The sequence below is a fragment of the Podarcis cretensis genome (assembly GCF_951804945.1).
Source record: "Podarcis cretensis genome assembly, chromosome: 17".
Lineage (NCBI taxonomy): Eukaryota > Metazoa > Chordata > Lepidosauria > Squamata > Lacertidae > Podarcis > Podarcis cretensis.
This window is the reverse complement of record NC_137187.1, coordinates 6,874,155-6,896,749: the sequence shown is the minus strand read 5'-3', so window position 1 is coordinate 6,896,749 and position 22,595 is coordinate 6,874,155. Positions and strand designations below refer to the sequence as shown.

General features: G+C 44.6%; 1 protein-coding gene and 1 long non-coding RNA gene across 2 annotated transcripts in view; both read right to left on the bottom strand.

Annotated features, from left to right (window-relative positions):
- The window catches only part of LOC307206659, a 306,611-nt gene that overhangs the window by 108,054 nt on the left and 175,962 nt on the right, over positions 1 to 22,595 (bottom strand). The window lies entirely within an intron of this gene.
- Positions 17,775 to 22,595, bottom strand: part of LOC307206111 (uncharacterized protein) — a gene marked incomplete at its 3' end in the record, with an annotated part of 55,742 nt that continues 50,921 nt past the window's right edge. Inside the window, exon 4 of the mRNA XM_079958905.1 lies at positions 17,775 to 17,857. Within this exon, the coding sequence (XP_079815031.1) occupies positions 17,775 to 17,857 (83 nt within the window). The remainder of the gene's footprint in view (positions 17,858 to 22,595) is intronic.

Here is a 22,595-nt window from a genome sequence, read left to right as displayed (position 1 = left end):
AGGTATTGGAACAGAAAATGAACCTGCTCTGAGGATCATCCTGACCAGCACACAAGCACTTGTGTGTGTGTTTACTTAGAAGTAAATCTCAGTGAGTTCAGTGAGGTTTACTCACATGAGATTTGAGCCTAAGGATGGAAAGAGGGTGTGATGAGAAATGGAACAGCAAAAGAACTGTTTCAAACAACTGTTTGGGCAGGCTCTGTAGTCTCAAGCAAGAAGGTACACCTGGAAACAGGTAGTGCTATCAAGTAGCTGGTAAGTGGCAAGCTGCATAACAAGGATTAGCAAGGTCAGAGACGGAAGCCAGCTCCTCAGTACCAAGGACAGCTACAGAGCAGCACATGTTGTTGTTTAGTCGTTTAGTCATGTCCGACTCTTCTTGACCCCATGGACCAGAGCACGCCAGGCACTCCTGTCTTCTACTGCCTCCCGCAGTTTGGTCAAACTCAAGCTGGTAGCTTCGAGAACACTATCCAACCATCTCGTCCTCTGTCATCCCCTTCTTCTTGTGCCCTCCATCTTTCCCAACATCAGGGTCTTTTCCAGGGAGTCTTCTCTTTTCATGAGGTGGCCAAAGTCTTGGAGCCTCAGCTTCAGGATCTGTCCTTCCAGTGAGCACTCGGGGCTGATTTCCTTCAGAATGGAGAGGTTTGATCTTCTTGCAGTCCATGGGATTCTCAAGAGTCTCCTCCAGCACCAGAATTCAAATGCATCAATTCTTCGGCGATCAGCTTTCTTTATGGTCCAGCTCTCACTTCCATACATCACTACTGGGAAAACCATAGCTTTAACTGTACGGACCTTTGTTGGCAAGATGATGTCTCTGCTTTTTAAGATGCTGTCTAGGTTTGTCATTGCTTTCATCCCAAGAAGCAGGCGTCTTTTAATTTCATGGCTGCCGTCACCATCTGCAGTGATCATGGAGCCCAAGAAAGTAAAATCTCTCACTGCCTCCATTTCTTCCCCTTCTATTTGTGAGCAGCACATAGGTTGCACCAAAGAGTTGCAGAGTTCAAGAAGCCTCTATATCATGATACAGACGTCCCTCTCTATGTGGTCTCTTGTTTCAAATGCTCAGCAGAGCAGAGCAGTTATGGGGAAGCAGCTCCCACAGAACAACTGGTAAGTGTGACTTGGGCTTCAGTTCATAAACCAGAGCTGGGGAACTTCCAGATGCTGCTGGATTCTAGCTTCCATCAGCCCCAGACAGCACAGCCAATGGTTGGGGATGATAAGAATTGTAGTCCAGCAACATGTGAAGGGGGATGCGGGTGGCGCTGTGGGTTAAACCACAGAGCCTAGGGCTTGCCGATCAGAAGGTTGGCGGTTCGAATCCCCGCGACGGGGTGAGCTCAGTCCTTGCTCCTGCCAACCTAGCAGTTCGAAAGCATGTCAAAGTGCAAGTAGATTAATAGGTACCACTCTAGCGGGAAGGTAAACGGCGTTTCCGTGCGCTGCTCTGGTTTGCCAGAAGCGGCTTAGTCATGCTGGCCACATGACCCGGAAGCTGTATGCCGGCTCCCTTGGCCAATAAAGCAAGATGATCGTCGCAGCTCCAGAGTCGGCCACGACTGGACCTAATGGTCAGGGGTCCCACTTCCGGGTTGGTGCCTCCAGTAATGGTGGAATTCCTTTGATCGGAAGGAATTTGCCCCGTGGGAATTTGGGTCTGGCCGTCACGGCAAAGGCAGAGACCTGCAAAAAATCACAGGCAGGAGAAGCCTGTGAGCGTGGGATTCGGCGGGCACCTTTTGCGCCTCCCCTACTCGCGGGGAAACCCAGTTTTGGGGGTCCGGAGCGACGTGGGGTGAGCGGCATGGTGCTTCGAATCGTCTGCTTTTTCCACGGAGCGAAGCCGCATAGCTGTTGCCGGAGAGCACTGACTTTTTCCTGTGGACAATTTGATTTTAAAGTAATTACCCGTGAGTAGAGCTGAAGCGGGAGAATTGGATTTCTAAAAGTTTAATTTGGTATCGTAACGGGGAGGTTCAATACAGGAAGTCTGCCTTCCCCTTTTGAAAATAGACTGAAGCACTGAGGCTGCAAGCTGAAGCCTTGGAAAGCCTATTGTAAAGGACTAAATTTCCATCGGTAAATAACATTAAACCCCCCCCCCCTTGGAGGCAGGAGAAGAGGGGGGGGAGTTGTGAACTAAATATGCCTGCGGGAGAGAGCGAAGAGAGTTAAAATACCGCCGCTCAGACCCTGGAAACGGGCTGCTAGCAGGACTGATGTTCTTTGGAAGGCTCACTGACAGCAATTAGAACATTCGTTGACAGCTAGCTAATAAGAGAAATACATTGTTTCTACTGTCTCCGTCTGCTTTTAAAAAGGAGTAAAAGTAACTGAAAATTGAAACTAACGTCATTGTTTGAGCTGTGTTTAAAAGAGGACATTATTGACTAATATAAACAAAAACTGTTTCCCCCTAGAGGAAGCTTTTGAAACTGTTACAAGAGCTGGGCTGGGGAATTTCCAGCTGCAAGATAAAAAGCTGTAAGACTCTGGGACTGACCTTGAATCGGTTAAGTGTTATGGCAAATGGAAAGGAAAAAACGGACTAGTCAATTCCTGAAAAAACATTAAGGTCTGGGAGGACTTGGCAGCAATCTAGGAGAGCCTCAATATCAGGCCCCCCTGCTTCTTCCGCTATTGCTTTTGTAACAGTATATTCAAAATCAAGAGGAATGTCGACAGAAGAGGCCTTAGCGGTTGCATTAAGTAAGATAAGTGATTCACTGGAACAGCTTAACAAGAAAATAGATGTGACAAATGCAAAAGTGGACGCTGCAACTATTAAAATTGACTTAAATACAGAAAGTATAAATAATCTGGGACAAAAGGTGAATATCAATACAGAAACAATCCAGAAATTGATACAGGAATCTACTTTGATACGGCAGACTGCGGAGGAAGCTAGGGAGAAAGCCATTGCTGCTGAATGTAAAGTAACACAATTGGTGAGAGAGAGAGTCCCAGCCTTACAGAGGCAACTTGATGACCATAAGTCGACGCTTGCTATGATTGAATTTAAAGAAAAACAGACGAATTTGAGGATCAGAGCCCCACCTGAATTGGAGAAGGTGTTCTTCTTCACACAGGAATTTGCTGATTTTTGGGACTTGGACCTGGGTCAAGAAGAGTTTAAAACTGTGAGGGCCTTCAGATTTGGAAGAGGAGGGAAAAAAGAGAAGAACAGAATAAGAGACTGTTGGCACTACCAGAAGAACCTAGAAGTACAACAGCCAAGAGTGGAAATTTTTAAAGACGTCCCGAAATACCTTTTGGATCTTAGGTCTAACTACAGAGATTTGGTTGCCCTGCTGAGAAGGAATAAAATCATCTTTAGGTGGGAGTTTCCCCAAGGTCTATTCTTCAGCTTTAAAGGAAGGAAAATAAAAATAAGATCAGTAGAAGACAAAGTAAAGTTTTTGTATAAATACGAAGAAGATCTGCAGAAGGGACTTGGAAAAGAGCTAAGAGCATCAGACAGAAGATCACCAGGTTGATGGACTATATGGAATTGGCGGAAATGACTGGCAGAATCCGAGACCAGGGAGAAGAGTCGGTGGAAGAAGATTGGAAAAAAGTTTAAAGACTATTTATAGAAATATTGTAAAATTAATGAATGTTAGAAAAATGTTGGAATGAAGTTATATGGCTTTAGTAGAAATGTTATAAGGAATTAGGTATAAATAGATTATTAGAATATTAAAGGAAAAATAAGGTTAGAATATGATAAGATAATTATAGGACAGAAAATAGAGGAAGATGGAAAGGAATTGCTGAAACAATTAATAGAAGTGGAATACAAAAAGGGAGGTGTGAGGAGGTCGTTGAAACAAGTGAATGAAAGTTAAGATATTGAAATTGTATGATGTGTGCTAAACTGTTTTTGTTTTGTTTAGTTTAGTTTATTACGTTAGTGTTGTGTAATCTTTTTATATTGTATTGTAGTCTTTCTTTTCTTTTTTCTTTCCTTTTTTGTAGTGTTTAAAATTAATAAATATTATTTAAAAAAAACTAATGGTCAGGGGTCCCTTTACCTTTACCTAACATATGAAGGGCAGCAAGATTCCCATCCCTAACACAAGCAAAGAGAAGGCACCCAAAAGGCACTAGATGTAAATAAGCCTTTGATAATATATTTACAAATTCTGGAATCGTGCAACATATAGAAATGGAATAATACTATAGCTAGTCTCTCAATCACTAACTTACTTCCTTTTCTGCACACCTCTTTTCCTTAGTAATTAATGCATTGGAGGAAAATATGCTGGTCTTTCAAATATTTGGGAGGGGGAAATCAATATAAATCTAATTATATTTTCTGTATTCTAGCATTCGCTCACTTTTTGCTGCATGGAAGAGAGCCAATTGCTCCGAGTAGATGCAGATTTGAAACTGTGAAGGGGAAGTTCTGCCGCTCCTTCTACTCTTTTGAAATTGTTAGCACTTTTCGAAACTGTATCATTCACCAAAACACTGTTATAAAGAACTCCTCATAGCTTCAATTTAGAAGCTATGTAATGGAAGGAAAGGATGGAGATTGTGGGGAAATTGGGGAAGGGGGAGACCAAAAGACTGATTTCCACCTCTAAAATTGGTTAGATGGATGCAAACTTTAATTGGTTTAATCACTATATTAATCACGTAAAGCTTTCATCCATTTCTTAGTGACAACAATTTTTCATTGGTGAAACAGAAATGGAATATTTATTTTGACTTTGGTGCATTATTGAAGCAGGGAATTCCTCCTTTTAAGGATGATTGACAGCTTCTGTTTATTAAACTGCATTCCCTTTCCTTTTAATATCACACTGCAAAAAACATTTATTCTGAGATGTTGCAAACATGCACATTTATTTAAATTTAATTAACTGATCGGTTCAGTCAGCCCCCGTAATTAGTGATTCTTGTAGCCAATCGGTTTGACCATCTCTGATATGCCTAGGGTAGAGAGGCTTGGGGCTATAGTGACAGCAGACCAGAGGCTGGCAGAGGGCGGGTTGTGCATTTCACACGCATGCACCAATCTATTGCCATTTACAGTGGTGCCCCGCAAGACGAATGCCTCGCAAGACGGAAAACTCGCTAGACGAAAGAGTTTTCCGTTTTGGAGGTGCTTCGCAAAACGAATTTCCTATGGGCTTGCTTCGCAAGACGAAAATGTCTTGCGAGTTCCTGCAGGTTTTTCCCCCCTTTCCCCCCCTTTTTCTAAGCCGCTAAGCCGCTTATCCGCTAAGCCGATAAACCGCTAAAAGCCGCTAAAACCCGCTAAAAGCCGCTAAGCCGCTGATAGCGCTAATCCGCTAAGCCGTCAATGGGCTTGCTTTGCAAGACGAAAAAACCGCTAGACGAAGAGAATCGTGGAACGGATTCTTTTCGTCTTGCGAGGGACCACTGTAGTGGGGATGCCAACTGGCTACCAGGCCAGATTCACGATACCTGAGCTAATTCACAAAACTCTAAACAACTTGGGCCCAAGTACCTTAAGGACTGTTTGATTCCATATGCGCCATCACTGAGATCCTCTGATGGGGCACGTCTAGCGGTTCCCCATGACACTGTGGTTTGGTTGACCTTCACTGGGGACACAAGCCTTTAGAAATCAGGTGACTGATCAGTGGGTGGCCTCATGGTGGGTGAGCCAGCTCTGGACATGGTCCTCTGGTTGCAAAAGGTCCTCTGCTCCAGTACATATGATGGTTTAGGATGGCTTCCTCCATACAATCAACAGCATGGGGGAAGACTAAGGTGAACCAAACTCTACAGGTTGATAGCCACCTGCATTCTCCATAACTGTGAGGGGTGGGGCCTGGAGAGAGGAGGTGTGTCTGATGAGAGGGGTGTGGCCTGGGAATGGGTGTGAAGGCCAAATAGGCCTAGGAAGCAACATTTGACCACTGGGCTTAAAGCCCTCCCTCCACATAACTTTTTTTTTTAATTATTAAAGATTTCTTAGTTTATAAAAATACGTGTGTTGTCTCATTTTTCAAGCTGTGTTTTCTACAGATCAGTTTCATTTGTTGTGAAACATTAGTGTTACATATAGTGTTGGGTTAGGAAGAGAAGAGGGAGAAAGAGGGGGAGGGGGCATAGTGAGTGGGGTGGGGTCGGGTAGCAATGCTTCTATTACAGTGATACCTTGGGTTAAGAACTTAATTCATTCTGGAGGTTCATTCTTAACCTGAAACTGTTCTTAACCTGAGGTACCACTTTAACTAATGGGGCCTCCTGTTGCCGCTGCGTGATTTCTGTTCTCATCCTGAAGCAAAGTTCTTAACCCGAGGTACTATTTCTGGGTTAGCGGAGTCTGTAACCTGAAGCGAATGTAACCTGAAGCGTCTGTAACCCGAGGTACCACTGTATTCTGCTTAGTATATGTGTGGGGGTTTGTGTCAGCGTCACTTGTGTGGGTTCTCTTACTATTCACTCATATTTCCTTGGTGGTGAAAGAGGTTGGGGGTGGCCTAGGGGGTGGTTGGTTGTCTTTGGTTGGCTGTAGTGAGATTTGTTTTTGTGTGTGACTGGGGTGTGAGTGTGTATTTTTGAATGGGGTTAGCCAGATCGATTCGTATGCTGTCAGCGGATTCTTGTCGTTGTCTTCTTGGGCTATGTACAGTGGTACCTCGCAAGACAAATGCCTCGCAAGACGAAAAACGCGCAAGACGAAAGAGTTTTCCGTTTTTTGAGTCGTTCCGCAAGACGAATTTCCCTATGGGCTTGCTTCGCAAGACGAAACGTCTTGCGAGTTCTTGCGAGTTTGTTTCCCTTTTCTTAAAGCCGCTAAGCCGCTAAGTCGTTAATAGCCGCTAAGCCGCTAAGCCGCTAATAGTCGCTAAGCCGCTAATAGCCGTGCTTCGCAAGACGAAAAAACCGCAAGATGAAGAGACTCGCAGAACGGATTAATTTCGTCTTGCGAGGCACCACTGTACGTGATAAAGGGGAACCATACCAGGGTGAAGGCATCTTCGATTTTCCCCCGTGTCAGTTTCATTTATTGGATCTCAATGAAAATTTATAAGATAAGACCTGATTTCTGGTCACTCATTTTTGCAAAACTGTTTTCACACATTAACAGCTCAGGTCGCATACCAGGAGGGTGGGAGCTGTGTATAATTGCCCCAATATATAACAAGGGTGATAAGAAAAACCCTGCCAATTATAGACACATTAGTTTGTTAGATGTAGCCTCTAAACTATATGCTAGGCTCCTTCTTGGGAGACTGGAAGAATGGGCAGATACAAATAAGGTGATATCTGAAGTCCAGGCAGGTTTCCAAAGAGGGAAATCTACATTGGACCAGTGCTTTGTGATGAACTTGCTGCTATGTAAATACATCCATAATTTGAAGCAAAAATTAAATGTTGCTTTTATCAATCTAAAGTCAGCTTTCGATACGGCCCCATACTATATGATACCATTGGTCCATGCTTACTTCTTACAGGTCTCTCCAGTGTCTGGCTATGATGTTTCTAGCTGCTGAGAGTAGGTGGGTTATGAGCTCTTTATGATGTGAGTGGGCATTCTTATACTGGAAGATGTTATGTACTGAAGTTCTCACCCTGGGCCAGCAGGGGGATACTGTAGATAGTTATGCAAATGAAGGATCAAAAGTGACGTTCAGTGATTGGACAGTTTTATAAAGTTGCAACATTTACGTTGTTCTGGAGCTCTATATAAGCAGGCTGACTGAGCTCCTCAGTTGAGTTCTGTTCCAGCTTACAAATAAAGAGCTGCTTTGGAAGAATCGCTGTGTCATCTGATATGTTTGCCCACAACTTCTGTTAAGATGTTTAGTAGGGCCAGTTCTGGGGTGACTTCTAATACTTGCTTAGTTATTTTGCATATTTCTTGTATGATTGCTATCCAGAAGAGTTGGACCCCACCCCATAACTGAATGTTGGGGTACCACACTTTGACAGGCACATTCTGGGTGCAGTTCACGAACCCCTTGTCCTAGGCACACAGCGGCTCATCACTAGACCCCACTAAACTGCAACTCCTTCCTCGCATGCTCCAAATCATCTACACTGGCATTTTGTTGAAGAATTCCCCCTTTCACTGCTGAGATCTGCACTTTTTTGTACCTTGACCAAATCACACAGGCAGATTCTTGAGTTCCAGCATTTCCTCATTTTTACTGGAGACCCCCGGGGGTGGAATATGCTATTTAAAACAAAACAAAACACTGAAACCAGGTCAAGGTAATTTCTGCATCAGCCATTATGCCGCATAACATTGCAAGACCCTCCTCTCAAAAAGCAGCTTTGCAAAACGCTCCCCGGCAAACATTAAAAAGCAGCGCTTCCGGATATGCGCTTTACATACACCACAAAAAGCAAAGCTAGCTAAAACAAAAGGTGTGTTTTCTCTGCTGAATAAAACAATTTGCATAGTGAGAGAGGTTTGGGGCAACAAGTGATACATCTCTCAGGGAAGAGGCAGAAGGAAGTTTGATCGTTTCCAAGTTAAGCAGCTCCTTGTTGTTCCCTGTTGTCAGGGTTTTGTGTATGCACAAAGAATTGTGGGGAAGAATTATGAGGCAGGGAAGAGACACACAGCTTTGACTTCCTGAAAATCCTGCTTTCCTTATGATTGCTCACATATTCTTGGGCTTTTGATTACTTGGGGGGTGGGGTATCCTTTTTGATGGGCGATATCCTTTTATGACAACTGAAGTATGCAGTTAATGCCTGCTGATGCTTCAGAAGCCAGAGGGCTGGTTGATTAACATCTCTGGTGCCTGGTTACATAGCTCTTCCTCACTCCCCATGTCTAGCAGAAATGGAATGAATTATGCAAAAAAGAGGAACGATCCAAAATTGCTCAATTTCCATAATGAATGAAGCTTGCGGTTTTTTTATTTCTATCGGTGGGGGAGGGGAGCAGTGGCTCCATGGTGGTGGCGGGGATAAATTCGTTTCCATTTTCATTTAAATGTGAACCTACCTGGATCACGCTTTGGGAAACAATACAAGAATAAAAAAAAAAATCGTGAGCAGGATTTGAGCTATGAGCAACAGAAGTAATTTGATTGTAAGATCGTGGTTACCATTTACTAGATAGAAGAAAAATGACAAAATTGTGTTTTGATCATATATGTTAAAATGTCGAACCTTTAAAAAATATAATTGCGGGGGGAAGAGAACCAAAATGCAGCCACACTTTCACGCTTCTCTGAATTTTGCAAAGCTCTTTCTCCTGCCAAATGATGTGTTTACAAAGGGATATGCATGGGTAAAATGTGCATATATTGTTGAAAATAAAATACAACCTGTATTACAGCAGGGGAAACTGTTGTGCCGAGTTGTGCTTATCAAGCAATATTACAATGCAAAAATGTGTATATTCACACTAAAATTCTGAGGGGTTTTTTTTTTAAAAAAAATGCAGATGTGGAACTATGAAGAACTGAACTTAAGACTGTCAAAGTTGAGAAGAAACGGGAGTTGACAGCTCTGCCCATCCCAAGTGGTAGAGCATCCATTTTGCATACAAAAGGTCCCAAATTCAATCCCTAGCATTTTTCGGTAGGGCTGGGAATGTCCTGTTTCTGAAAACATGGTGACATGCTGCCCATCAGTGCAGACAGAGCTTAGTTAGATGGACCAGTTGGTCAGACTCAGTATAAGGCAATTTACTATATTCCTAGATTGTTGTTGTTTAGTCATTTAGTCGTGTCCGACTCTTTGTGACCCCCTGGACCAGAGCACGCCAGGCACTCCTGTCTTCCACTGCCTCCCGCAGTTTGGTCAAACTCATGCTGGTAGCTTCGAGAACAGTATCCAACCATCTCATCCTCTGTCGCCCCCTTCTCCTTGTGTCCTCCATCTTTCCCAACATCAGGGTCTTTTCCAGGGAGTCTTCCCTTCTCACGAGGTGGCCAAAGTATTGGAACTTCAGCTTCATGATCTGTCCTTCCAGTGAGCACTCGGGGCTGATTTCCTTAAGAATGGATAGGTTTGATCTTCTTGCAGTCTCTCAAGGGCGCTGCACAGAGAGGGAGAGAATTTTTTTCTTGTTCTCTCCCTCTAAAACAAGGTGCGTCCTAGGGTCGGGTGCGTCCTATAGAGCGAAAAATACAGTAAGTAGAATAGGAAAGATCTCTACACATAAGATCAATACTTTCTGCACTAAGAAATGCAAACTATGTGGTACTGTGCATGGTGGGTTTTCATCCAGGCATTGATTCAAAGGCGTTTCAGAAAGGCTGGTGCATCGCCTTCCGTAAGGCCCAGGAACCATGTCCTCAAATAGTGTAGTTAATGTTCTAGTTGTCTTAGGATCCAGGCCAAAACAGCTTTATACTTTTCACCAGCTCTCATCAGGTGTGATGTTTCCCTTCCTCTGTTTTCTCCTATTGAGCCTGCTTTTCCCACTGGACGGTTTTTAGTTTGAATTCTGACAGTGCCTCTGCCCCACCCCCCTGCCTGCATCAAACCCCCTCCCTGGGTTTGGTCATAAAATCACCACACAGAAAGGAATGCTTCAAATCCCTACAAAATCCAAATTGATGAGGAGGCCTTTTTTCTGGTGATGTGGAGGGTGGGAGTAGGGGGGGGGGTGATATTAAAGATTAAAGTTCTCTGATTTCTCACTGTCTTCTGATCCCATTAGCAGAGAGGCAGCATTTTGGTAATTGCATAACCTTACGAGGTTGTCGCGCCAGCTCTGTGATTCATGCACTCTCTCGACAGCAAGCCAGCCATTAGGTGCTCCCGAGTTAAAGGATGCCTTGGAATCAGTTTACCTTTCTGACAGATGATACAAACCACAACTTTAGCAGTCCTCTGAAGAATTGGGGGGAAGCAAGAAGCAGCTCCACTGATGTCTAAGCCGGGTCAGTTTCAAGCAGGATGATTCATACCAGCCACAGTATGGCTAGTACAGTGGTTTCTTGGGTTAAGTACTTAATTTGTTCTGGAGGTTTAACCTGAAACTGTTCTTAACCTGAAGCACCACTTTAGCTAATGGGGCCTCCTGCTGCTGCTGCCACACCGCCGGAGCACGATTTCTGTTCTTATCCGGAAGCAAAGTTCTTAGCCCGAGGTACTATTTCTGGGTTAGCGGAGTCTGTAACCTGAAGCGTATGTAACCTGAAGCGTATGTAACCCGAGGTACCACTGTAGTGGGATGCATGCAGCCAGCTGGGCTTGTGCTGTTGAACAGCCTGGCTCAGGAAGTATCATCTAAAAAGGGCCACAAGCAAACAGCAGCAAGTGAGGCCAAAGTGCCCAGCTGCAAATTGCTTGAGAGAGCAGGGGTAACCCAGTGGTGCTGTGGTCTAAACCACTGAGCCTCTTGGGCTTGCCAATCCGAAGGTCAGCGGTTCGAATCCCCATGACGGGGTGAGCTCCTGTTGCTCTGTCCCAGCTCCTGCCAACCTAGCAGTTTGAAAGCACACCAGTGCAAGTAGATAAACAGGTACCACTGTGGCAGGAAGGTAAACAGCATTTCTGTGCGCTCTGGTTTCCGTCACGGTGTCCCGTTGTGCCAGAAGCGGTTTAGTCATGCTGGCCACATGACCCGGAAAGCTGTCTGCAGACAAACGCCTGCTCCTTTGGCCTGAAAGCAAGATGAGTGCCGCAACCCCATAGTCACCTTTGACTGGACTTAACCGTCCAGGGGTCCTTTACCTTTTACCTTTACAGTATAGCCAGAAGTGGGATGGATGCAGCCTGCTGGGCTTGTGTTATTGAAAAAGCTGGCTCAGGAAGTATCATCTAAAAAGAACCACAAGCAAACAGTGGCAGCTGAAACCAAAGTGTCCAGCTGCAAATTGTGTGTGAGTGCAGGGGGAACACAGCTGGAGGTTCATGAAGGAGGAGGTTGAGGGCAGGCATCTGGCATTACCTGCAAAGGACCCATGCTGCAGTCGGGGCTTCCTTACACGAACTGTCTGGGCATGCCTCTCTTTTTCCCCATGCTTGCTTGTCTGGTCCAGGCAACAGTGGCAGTAAGAAGGAGTCACAGTCGATGCCCCTGCCTGCTTGCTCATTGTGATGGCCTGGGATTCAGACTCGGAGGCTGAACCTGAGGAATCCCAGCCTGCACAGGAGTCCCTGCCTCCAGAACCAGCTGAGCCGGGGCAGGGGCTTGAACCTGAAGGGCCCTCACCTGTGCCGGATCATCAAGAGCAGACACCAGCTGAATCCGCTCTGGCTCCTGAGGTGATGGAGGACCCATTGCCTGCAGGTGCTCCTCTCCCAGCCCTGTCAGGGGAAGCTGAGGTTGCCTCTGGGTCCGGTAACCCTCCAGCCTCTCCTGGGATGCAGAGGCTCAGGGCAGAGAGGTGGAGGGAACTAAGTTCCCGCAGGAGGAGTGCTCGCCTCCAGGCCAGGAGAGGCGAGTCACCTGTGCACCGGGGCCGCCCTGTGCCTCAGGGCAGATAAAAGCCAGCCAGCCCAGTCCCAGGTTGCGGGAGCAACATTGTTGGTAGGCTGTTCCTGCCTGCCCCCTATCCTACTCCTCCGCCAGTGTTCCTGACCTCACCCGACTCCCTGCCTTGGACCCAACTACAGCTTTAACAGGCAGCCTCCATACCGCACCCTCGACCTCAGACTGGACTCGGACCTCGCCTCTCGGTTAGCCCCCAGGACCAGCACCCCCCTGTTGTAATTTTGAACTGTATTCTTCTTCTCTGGAAGGGTCAGGCTGCGAAGGCGGTCTCCACTGTTCCTCCTGCCCAGTCCCTGATAGTAGTTTTACTTACCCCCGATGTGACGTGGTTATGCCAGGTACTTGTATGTTTCTCTCCATCCAAACTCGATATCATTATCTGCCACTGACAGGAGACCAGGAAATGTAGTTCTTGACCACTATGAAATGCCTCGGGGCAGATAAAAGCCAGCCAGCCCAGTCCCAGGTTGCGGGAGCAACATTGTTGGTAACCTGTTCCTGCCGGCACCCTGTCCTGCTTTCTGCCAGAGTTCCTGACCACGCCCAACTCCCTGCCTTGGACCCTGCTTTAGCCTCGGACCAGACACGGACCACGCCGCACGGTACCCCCCCCCCCCCCCCGGGACCAGCGCACTCATTGGCTCTCCCTTAGCAAGCAAGCAATGGCGAGGAACAGGCACTGGAGGAGCTGGTGATTCTAGCAGTGCAGAAGTAGTTAGGGATGGAAAGATTTATCCATTTCAACCCTTCCCATGTCTCAGTTATCCCATCTGAAATGCGGTTCTCCACATTTCCCAAACAAAACAAAACAAAAAAATGGTGAAAATTCATCAATAGTCCACGCTTCTCCTAACAAACACATTTTTAATAATCTTTCATCTCCAGTTGGAAGGTAAATAACTGGAGACTGGTATAATAGCAAAATTAATTTAAGAATGACCGCCTCTAGATTCCAGCCTAGGATCGTTCACAACTCCTTGGGCACTTGGAATGTATTTGTTAATGATATTAGAAGTAATGTTGTTGAATTATTCTGCTTGGCTATTTTAGGTTTTGGCAAGATCACAGTGACTTACGATGGTCCCTCTTAAATATATCCTTAGACCAGAGATGCCAAAAACATTTGAAATACTTTAAATCCTAGTGTTGTTTCCTAGAAAGATTAGAGGAAGATGGAAGCCTGAGTATGGAGAAGGATCAGTTATTTCTTACAAGCAGCAGCACCTGTGGCAGGTGGACAGACCTGATTCTTGCCCTCTTCAGACATTCAGGTGCCCATGACCAGCAATCCTGAGGTACAAGTAGCTACTGGGCACCTGAGTTGCTGTATCCTTCTTATAGACCCCCTAAACCCACCATAATTTTTCTGGCCCCAGCTTTCTCATCTTTCTTCTTACTTAACCAGCCTTGTACATTTAAAAAATGTTCGTAGGTTGTCATTTTGCTGTTAATTTTTTTTAAAAAAAATTAGCATATGCAACTACAGATGGGCGAAACAGTTGCTCATATCAACACTGGCAAGACCTGTGCAGCAATCCATGAATAATGCAGTGACAAGAGACAGAAGTTTATGCTGCCAGTTACGGTGCTTCCATCTTGGAGTCATTTTGTGCCTTCCGCAAACTTCATTGTCAAACTTTTAAGAAGAGTTTGGATTTGATATCCCGCCTTTCACTCCCCTTCAGGAGTCTCAAAGCGGCTAACATTCTCCTTTCCCTTCCTCCCCCACAACAAACGCTCTGTGAGGTGAATGGGGCTGAGAGACTTCAAAGAAGTGTGACCAGCCCAAGGTCACCCAGCAGCTGCATGTGGAGGAGTGGAGACGCGAACCTGGTTCACCAGATTACGAGACTACCGCTCTTAACCACTACACCACATTGGCTCTCACTTTTAAAGGATGGATTTGCTGGCAAGTGTCAGGGACTGTGCTGAGGAGGGCTGCACAGATGAGGAATGGTGGGAGCCTCCCTCTCTCCCTGCTCCTGATCAGTATCCTGAATCTTCTCAGGAGTAGTGGGACAGTATAGATCTGGAACAGTGGTTCGCAGAGGGACATAGTTCAGAAGGCAAAAGTGTTGGGATGCGTCCAAGGAAACGGGGGCAATTGGCAGGCCCCCAGTTGGCTCCAGCCCACTGGCTAGCAGCCGGGCAATCTCCAGTCCTTGGATCAGCATGTAACTGCGACTCGAGCTTCAGAAGCCTTCAGAAGCTGAGCACACAAGCCAGCAGAGATAAGAACTCTTCGCAACAGAAGGGCAGATAGAGGCTGTGTAAAGTGTATTTACAAGCATTTTGTTCGGCATTAGGACGAAGGGAATAACATGTCTTCTCCCCTTCGTGTCCAAGCAAGCAGCATAAGCAAAAGCTATACACACAACGCAGGTTCCCAGCAAGCTGTGCTAGAGTGTAAACAGGCATGTGACACACAACAGTCATAAAAGTAGGGGCAGAAGGAGCCTGGGCTTCACTTTCTCTTTCTATCTCTCTGCCTTCTGGTATTGTGTTCTATGTATAATGTTAAAGTTTAGTCTTATTATAAGTTATTATAAGTTTAAGTTAAGTCTACTGCAACTGGATTTCTTATGGACAGTGCCAATCCTAAATGTACTGGATTTGTGACCATTATGCTCATTTGCCTTCAGTAGCAGTAAAGTTCTGCTGGATGAAATATTAATTGCCTCTGGTCCATTTTTTTTGGAATCCTGCAACGTGTTTAATTTTTTACTCTACTAAATATATGTTGGAGTTCTACTCTGGATCAATATTGAGAAGAATTCAATGACACAGTGATCATGATGGGATGGTCGGAGTTGTAATATAATGGCATCTGGAGGGCCGCAAGTTTCTCATCCCTAGTTTAAATTCTCTATTTCCCTTATTTCAGAAGCACCACCAATTTCATGATGGCCAGTGAAATATAATTAATCCACCCTTTCATGGTCATTTGGTAAGGAGGAAAACGAGCATTTCTTGGATCATATTTTAGACCATTACAGATCTCCTATATAATGTCTGAGAGCGCAAAATATGGTCTGAAACTCAACATCAAAAAAACGAAGATCATGGCCACTGGTCCCATCACCGCCTGGCAAATAGAAGGGGAAGAAATGGAGGCAGTGAGAGATTTTATTTTCTTGGGCTCCATGATCACTGCAGATGGTGACAGCAGCCACGAAATTAAAAGACGCCTGCTTCTTGGGAGAAAAGCAATGACAAACCTAGACGGCATCTTAAAAAGTAGAGACATCACCTTGCCAACAAAGGTCCCTATAGTAAAAGCTATGGTTTTCCCAGTAGTGATGTATGGAAGTGAGAGCTGGACCATAAAGAAGGCTGATCGCCGAAGAATGGATGCTTTTGAATTATGGTGCTGGAGGAGACTCTTGAGAGTCCCATGGACTGCAAGAAGATCAAACCTATCCATTCTGAAGGAAATCAGCCCTGAGTGCTCACTGGAAGGACAGATCCTGAAGCTAAGGCTCCAAGACTTTGGCCACCTCATGAGAAGAGAAGACTCCCTGGAAAAGACCCTGATGTTGGGAAATATGGAGGGCACAAGGAGAAAGGGAAGACAGAGGATGAGATGGTTTGACAGTGTTCTCGAAGCTACCAGCATGAGTTTGACCAAACTGCGGGAGGCCGTGGAAGACAGGAGTGCCTGGCGTGCTCTGGTCCATGGGGTCACGAAGAGGTGGACACGACTAAACGACTAAACAACAACAACATATAATGTCTGCTCACATTTCAATCTCTATGTTGCAAGATTTTATCAAGAAGGCTTAAGTTTTTAACGTGTGATTTTACTGTATTTTTGGTTTCTATGGAAGCCGCCCAGAGTGGCTGGGGAGGCCCAGCCAGATGGGCGGGATATAAATAATAAATTATTATTATTATTATTATTATTATTATTATTATTATTATTATTAACAAAGAGGATCTGAGAAAGTACCAGTACCCATGAGACTTTAAATCAATCAAGGAAACTTTGCTGACCTTTTTGCATCACATGATAATGAGTTCTTTTTTCATGCTATGCTCGGCCTTCAGCCAAACCTTTTAATTGGATGAAAGCATGATATTGGCTTAAGGGGCGTAGCATCGGCTTAAAGAGCGCAATATTTGCTTAAGGCTCCCTGGTGCTCAGAATATGACAGTGTTGCTTTGCTTTGCTTCTACGACATACAGTGCAATTACTATGGCTTTTTGCATTTCGGCACGTCCCAAGGGAGGCATATTTCACAAAATGCTAGAGACAATATTGATTTCACCGAGCCTCCTGCATTTTCTAAACAGTTGGCCTCCGCCGTGATCAATCCATGAGAAATGACAGAGATGAACATTTGTGTACCCTCTCCATAAACACATCACCCCTCAGTAAAACAGATCCAATAAGCAACACCTCTGAAATAGATCAAATATGAGGGCTGCCTGATAGCCTATGCCACAGGCCTTCAGTTTATCTTAATACAATTTCATTGATTTACCTGGACTAATGCACTTTATAGGAAATATAAAGACTTGAGGGGAAAGGAAGGGGTGGCTGAGCTGCACCTCCCCCTTGGTTTAGTCTGTTTCATTTTATTGGATTCTTCTAGTTGCACTGGTGAGAAAATGGAGGACTGGAAACTGCCTCCAAAACAGTACTGTCCACACTTTGAAAGGACTTCTTCATGCAGTGCTTGGTTAAATTGTGGAACACACTCCCACAGGAGGCAATTAGGCTCATCAGCCTAGATGCATTAAAAGAGGAGTCCTGTCTTGAAAGTAAAACAACGTCCAAACAATTGTCAAACTATTCAAAAGCTTTTACCTGCCGAACATATAGCTAAAGAAGAATGCATGCAAAGTATTTACATTCACATGCTTATCCATGCATGGGCTTTTGCCTCCTTTAATTGAAGATGGCAGCTTCTTCGTTAAACATTCAAACATTATATGTGCATCTTCTTAATTACTGAGGTTTCCATCATCTCATCAGTCTGAAATTTGGCATGTCTGGTGCTTAGGAAAGAAGAAGAGGAAGAGGAAGAGGAAGAGGAAGAGGAAGAGGAAGAGGAAGAGGAAGAAGAAGAAGAAGAAGAGGAGGAGGAGGAGGAGGAGGAGGAGGAGGAGGAGGAGGAGGAGGAGGAGTTTGGATTTGATATCCCGCCTTTCACTCCCTTTAAGGAGTCTCAAAGCGGCTAACATTCTCCTTTCCCTTCCTCCCCCACAATAAACACTCTGTGAGGTGAGTGGGGCTGAGAGACTTCAAAGAAGTGTGACTGGCCCAAGGTCACCCAGCAGCTGCATGTGGAGGAGCAGAGACGCGAACCCGGTTTCCCAGATTACGAGACTACCGCTCTTAACCACTACACCACACTGGCTCTCAACCTCTCAAGAGGTTGCAGAAGATCGGGAAATCACTGCCATTGGGATGGGAAGAATCAAATGACAGGCAGTGGCCTTCCACTGAAATGAAGAAATGAAAGGAATAATGGATTCAAACAAATGTAAGATAGGACATATGAAACATTTTAAAATGAAAATGAATGACAAAGCTGAACAATCCCTCTTCCTTTACATAGCGTGTTCTCCCTAAATGAGAGCACGTGTTGCGGTGGGGTCCACTGAGTCACCCCTCTGTTGCCAGGTAGGGTGGTAAAAAAAATACCCTGGCATTTAATTGGATGGCTGTGTTGCTGGGGGAATTTACTTGTTGCAAATTTGGTGCGAGGTATCGAACGCAGGTGGCGCTGTGGGTTAAAGCCTCAGCGCCTAGGGCTTGCCGATCGAAAGGTCGGTGGTTCGAATCCCTGCGGCGGGGTGCGCTCCCGCTGCTCGGTCCCAGCGCCTGCCAACCTAGCAGTTCGAAAGCACCTCCGGGTGCAAGTAGATAAATAGGGACCGCTTACCAGCGGGAAGGTAAACGGCGTTTCCGTGTGCGGCTCTGGCTCTGGCTCTGGCTCTGGCCAGAGCAGCGATGTCACGCTGGCCACGTGACCCGGAAGTGTCTCCGGACAGCGCTGGCCCCTGGCCTCTTAAGTGAGATGGGCGCACAACCCCAGAGTCTGTCAAGACTGGCCCGTACAGGCAGGGGTACCTTTACCTGTACCTTTACCTTTTACCTATCGAACTGTTTAAATTCCGGGCACTCAGCTTGGTGCTTTCTCTTTCTCCGCATGAGCTGGATCACCCGCCCTGAGTTTGGAGGGTTTGCTTGACCTTGCTGTGCCTGTCATGGGGTCATCTGTCATTGGGGCAGGGACCTGGTAGGAATTTTGTCCATCTAGCTGATTGGCTGAGCCATTTGGTTTTTGCCTACTGCCTAGCAAATCATCACAACTTGTAAGGTTGGCGATTAGGCATTGGTTATCAAATTGGTTGGAGGAGGGGTAAGGATTGGCTGGGCCTGCCCCTCCAATGCTGCTGCAGAAGAGAATTCCATTAAAGGAATCCAGGGGCTTGCCACAATTTCGTCCGAATCTAGGGCGGGCAAGCCCTGGAAAGCATGCGGGTGAGCGCTGAGGGCCTGTGACTCAGCTCCATTGCTCCCCAATATTGTTTTCCCTTACTGGCTTCCAAGGGAGTTTGGATGTCAGTTCTGTCCCCAGGCGGGGGGGCGGGGGGGACAGATAGTCTTAACCAATGCCTAAGCAACCACTCACAGATATGTATTTTAATAAAGTTGTGGCCAAAATTATGCCAAAAAACCTTAAACGAAAATTATATGTGAATTGTGAGTTATTTGAGGGGGTGGCTTGGGGACCTTGACACGCAAACCCCTAGTCCTCCTACTTGCGTGGTGTTAGGCTCAAGAGCCATCAGCCACTGTACTGAGAGATCTCAGATACTTAGAATCTCTACTACATCCATATGAACGCTAGCAAGATTTCATGAAGGAAGCTTCAGAAGGCAAAATAGCAACAGTGTTTTATCAGAGACAAGTTGCCGTAAGTAAGGGCCATTTGTGGTAGACAGGATTTTATGAGCTCGTACATTCCAAGGCTTCCTGTCACTTGCAAAACCCATTTCATGTGGATAAAGCATTTGGATAATATGAGAGTCTTCTAAACTGGGTCACTCAACGAAATCTCTTCTGGATTAGTACACAGCCTTCAAGTCTTTACAGGAGTAGAATGGAAGGGACACTCTTTGTACAACAGCCATCTTTCCAATGAGATTGTTTGTGAGGAGGAGAGGTTCTAGCTATATGCATTCATGAAATCTCCCATGGCCCCTTCTCTAAGACTTGGGGCATTAACTAGAGCAAGCAATAATTTTATTCCACTGTATTTCAATTCCCATGCTAACGTTGGCAGGCTTTGATAGCACAGCTTAATTTTTATTTTTATTTTTATTTTTTGCTTTCAAACATTTTGCCGAGCGGTTATGTAGCTGGGGTATGCTGCATGAAAGGAGGGTAGGACATGAGTCCTTTATAAATCCAAATAAAAGAAAAGGAGCAAGTACCACGTGGACCCTTGTGATTAAATGTACCCTCTAAAATGCAAGCTATTACAATACAATCTCCAATGCTTATGCTGGCAATTTCTCTCTTGGCTGCCTTCTTCAGATTTGCATGCATGGAGTGGTTAGATGCCTTCAGGAAATCTAGGCTGCAAAGCCAGAGACAACAATTTTCTGGCTTATTATAATTTTGATGCATAAATTGCTTTGAAGTACAACAATAATTATAAAAATAATGATAACATTAGTCTCTGGAGCTGTGCCAATAGCAGCTGATCTGTGTAGCGTTTTCAGGTGAGTGGATCTGGAGAACTCAATTAATTTCTCCAGCAAAGGGTTTTCTTTTCTTTTAAACTACTTCTTTTAAAGATTTCTCAAACACCGCAATCAACTTTAAATGTCAACAAAAGCAAAAACAAATCAGGTTTTTAAAGAAAAGTTAATAAAGGAAAAGGATAGTATTTGTTAATCCCATTCACAATTAATAATAATAATAATAATAATAATATTTTTTTATTTATACGCCACCCTCCCCAGCCAAGCCCGGGCTCAGAGCGGCTTACAATTAACAATTAACATACAATTACAATTACAATTAACATACAGAAAATGAAATTTTAAAAACTTGACTTTTCAGGGCATTAGGCTGCCTGGGTACCAAATTTCAGCTTCATGGAGGTTCATTTTAAGCCCCCACCCCCCCATGCTAATCCAAATAAAGGAGCTCCACACAATGAAAAGGTAGCTGTTCTGTGCTGCTGGGTCGACCCGCAATGTTGTGCCTGATAATCTAGATCTGCCTGCAACCTCTATGCATAGAAAAGGCTTGAAGGGGAAGCCAGCTGTGTTAACAGTTCAGAGCCATCTGTGATCAGGGCTCTGTAATTGCCTGGATGAACCTCCACAAGTAGAGGCAGCCCCATCTTCAGGCCTTCTCTCAATCCGAGTGACCCAACCCTGGGGTCAGACTCCCTTACTTCTGACCCGAGGAGGCTGGAGATTTGGAGTGGAAGAGAGAATTGCCCCTGGGGTGTACATACCAAACCAGTTGCCCTGGTGGAAGAGGAGCCAATTGTGCCAGTAGCTCTCTCACCTGATGTGGTTGCATCCCTCTCCTCTGACTCACAGGAGTCCAGGTTGAAAAGCTCTCATACAACCACAGTCTATGCCACTCTGTCAATAACATAAGAGTTGCAGCTTTAAATAGAGGCTCAGTCTCATGACTGCTGCTGAAGCAACATCTGAGCTCTTATTGAATCTCCAGCTTGAGCTCTTCCTGGAGCTGTCCATGGTACCATTTGGAGCCATCACTCCAAACAGGATATTGGGTCAGGTAGGCCCCACTCCCCCTTAATGTTGTGTAGCCCCTTTACATAGAATAGCATGTGAAGGGAGTTCCAATGTCCCCCATATTGAGGGAGATGTGCACACTATCTCTTTTTTCCATATTTATATAGAAACTTAGGTGCATGTACCATATTTTCAGGGGCGTTTGTTGCTTATTAGGAAAGAATTTAACAATTTCATATCCCCCATGAGAACTGCTCTGTGTGTGTGTGTGTGTGTGTGTGTGTGTGTGTGTTTATATGAAGATGATGATAGATTAGATAGATAGATAGATAGATAGATAGATGATAGATAGATAGATGATAGATAGATAGATAGATAGATAGATAGATAGATAGATAGATAGATAGATAGATATAGATGATATAGAGATAGATAGAGATGGATAGATAGATAGATGATAGATAGATGATAGATAGATAGATAGATAGATAGATAGATAGATAGATAGATAGATGATAGAGATAGATGATAGAGATAGATGATAGATAGATGATAGATAGATAGATAGATAGATAGATGATAGATATAGATAGATGATAGCTAGATAATAGCTAGATAGAGATAGCTAGATAGCTAGATAGCTAGATAGCTAGCTAGATAGCTAGATAGCTAGATAGATGATAGATAGATATAGATAGATGATAGATAGATAGATAGATAGATAGATAGATAGATAGATAGATAGATAGATAGATGATAGATAGATGATAGATAGATAGATGATAGATAGATAGATAGATGATAGATAGATAGATAGATAGATAGATAGATAGATAGATAGACAGACAGATAGATACTAGGTTATATTAACCTGAACATCATCCTGTTCAGCCTGAACATCATCACTTCCTGTAAATATGAAGCAAGATAAACCAACTGCCAAGGAAGTCACCCAAATGATTCGGATCCTGCAGGGCTTTCATTTAGTGTGATATTAGATCCAAGACGAGCAAGCCTAGGATTTTCTCAAATTGCATTTCTCAAAATACATTGCTTCCCCATTTAACTGCCAGCTGTCAGCTGTGTCCAGTGATTCTTCTTGGGTAATGCAGTTCTCTTGCTCAGAATCATTGCACTTTTGGTTCAGACTACCAAAAACATATAAATCTTCCTTTACGCTGACAGTTCTTCTGCTGAGATATGCCTTAAGTGACCAAGTGTAAAGTACCATCTTCTTATTATCTTGTACATTATCTAAGTAATATGATGTAATGTTCTTTATGTCTTTACTGTGGAAGATGTAGGGCAGATCCCTGCAGCTGAAAGGGAGTCGGAAGAACTGAGTTAAATAGTGGTGACAAGAGTAACTTGAAAGTAGGCTTGTATAGAGGTCCATACTATGGGAAGCCTGGAAAAATTAATAATTAAAATTTGGATTGCAATTTGGTCT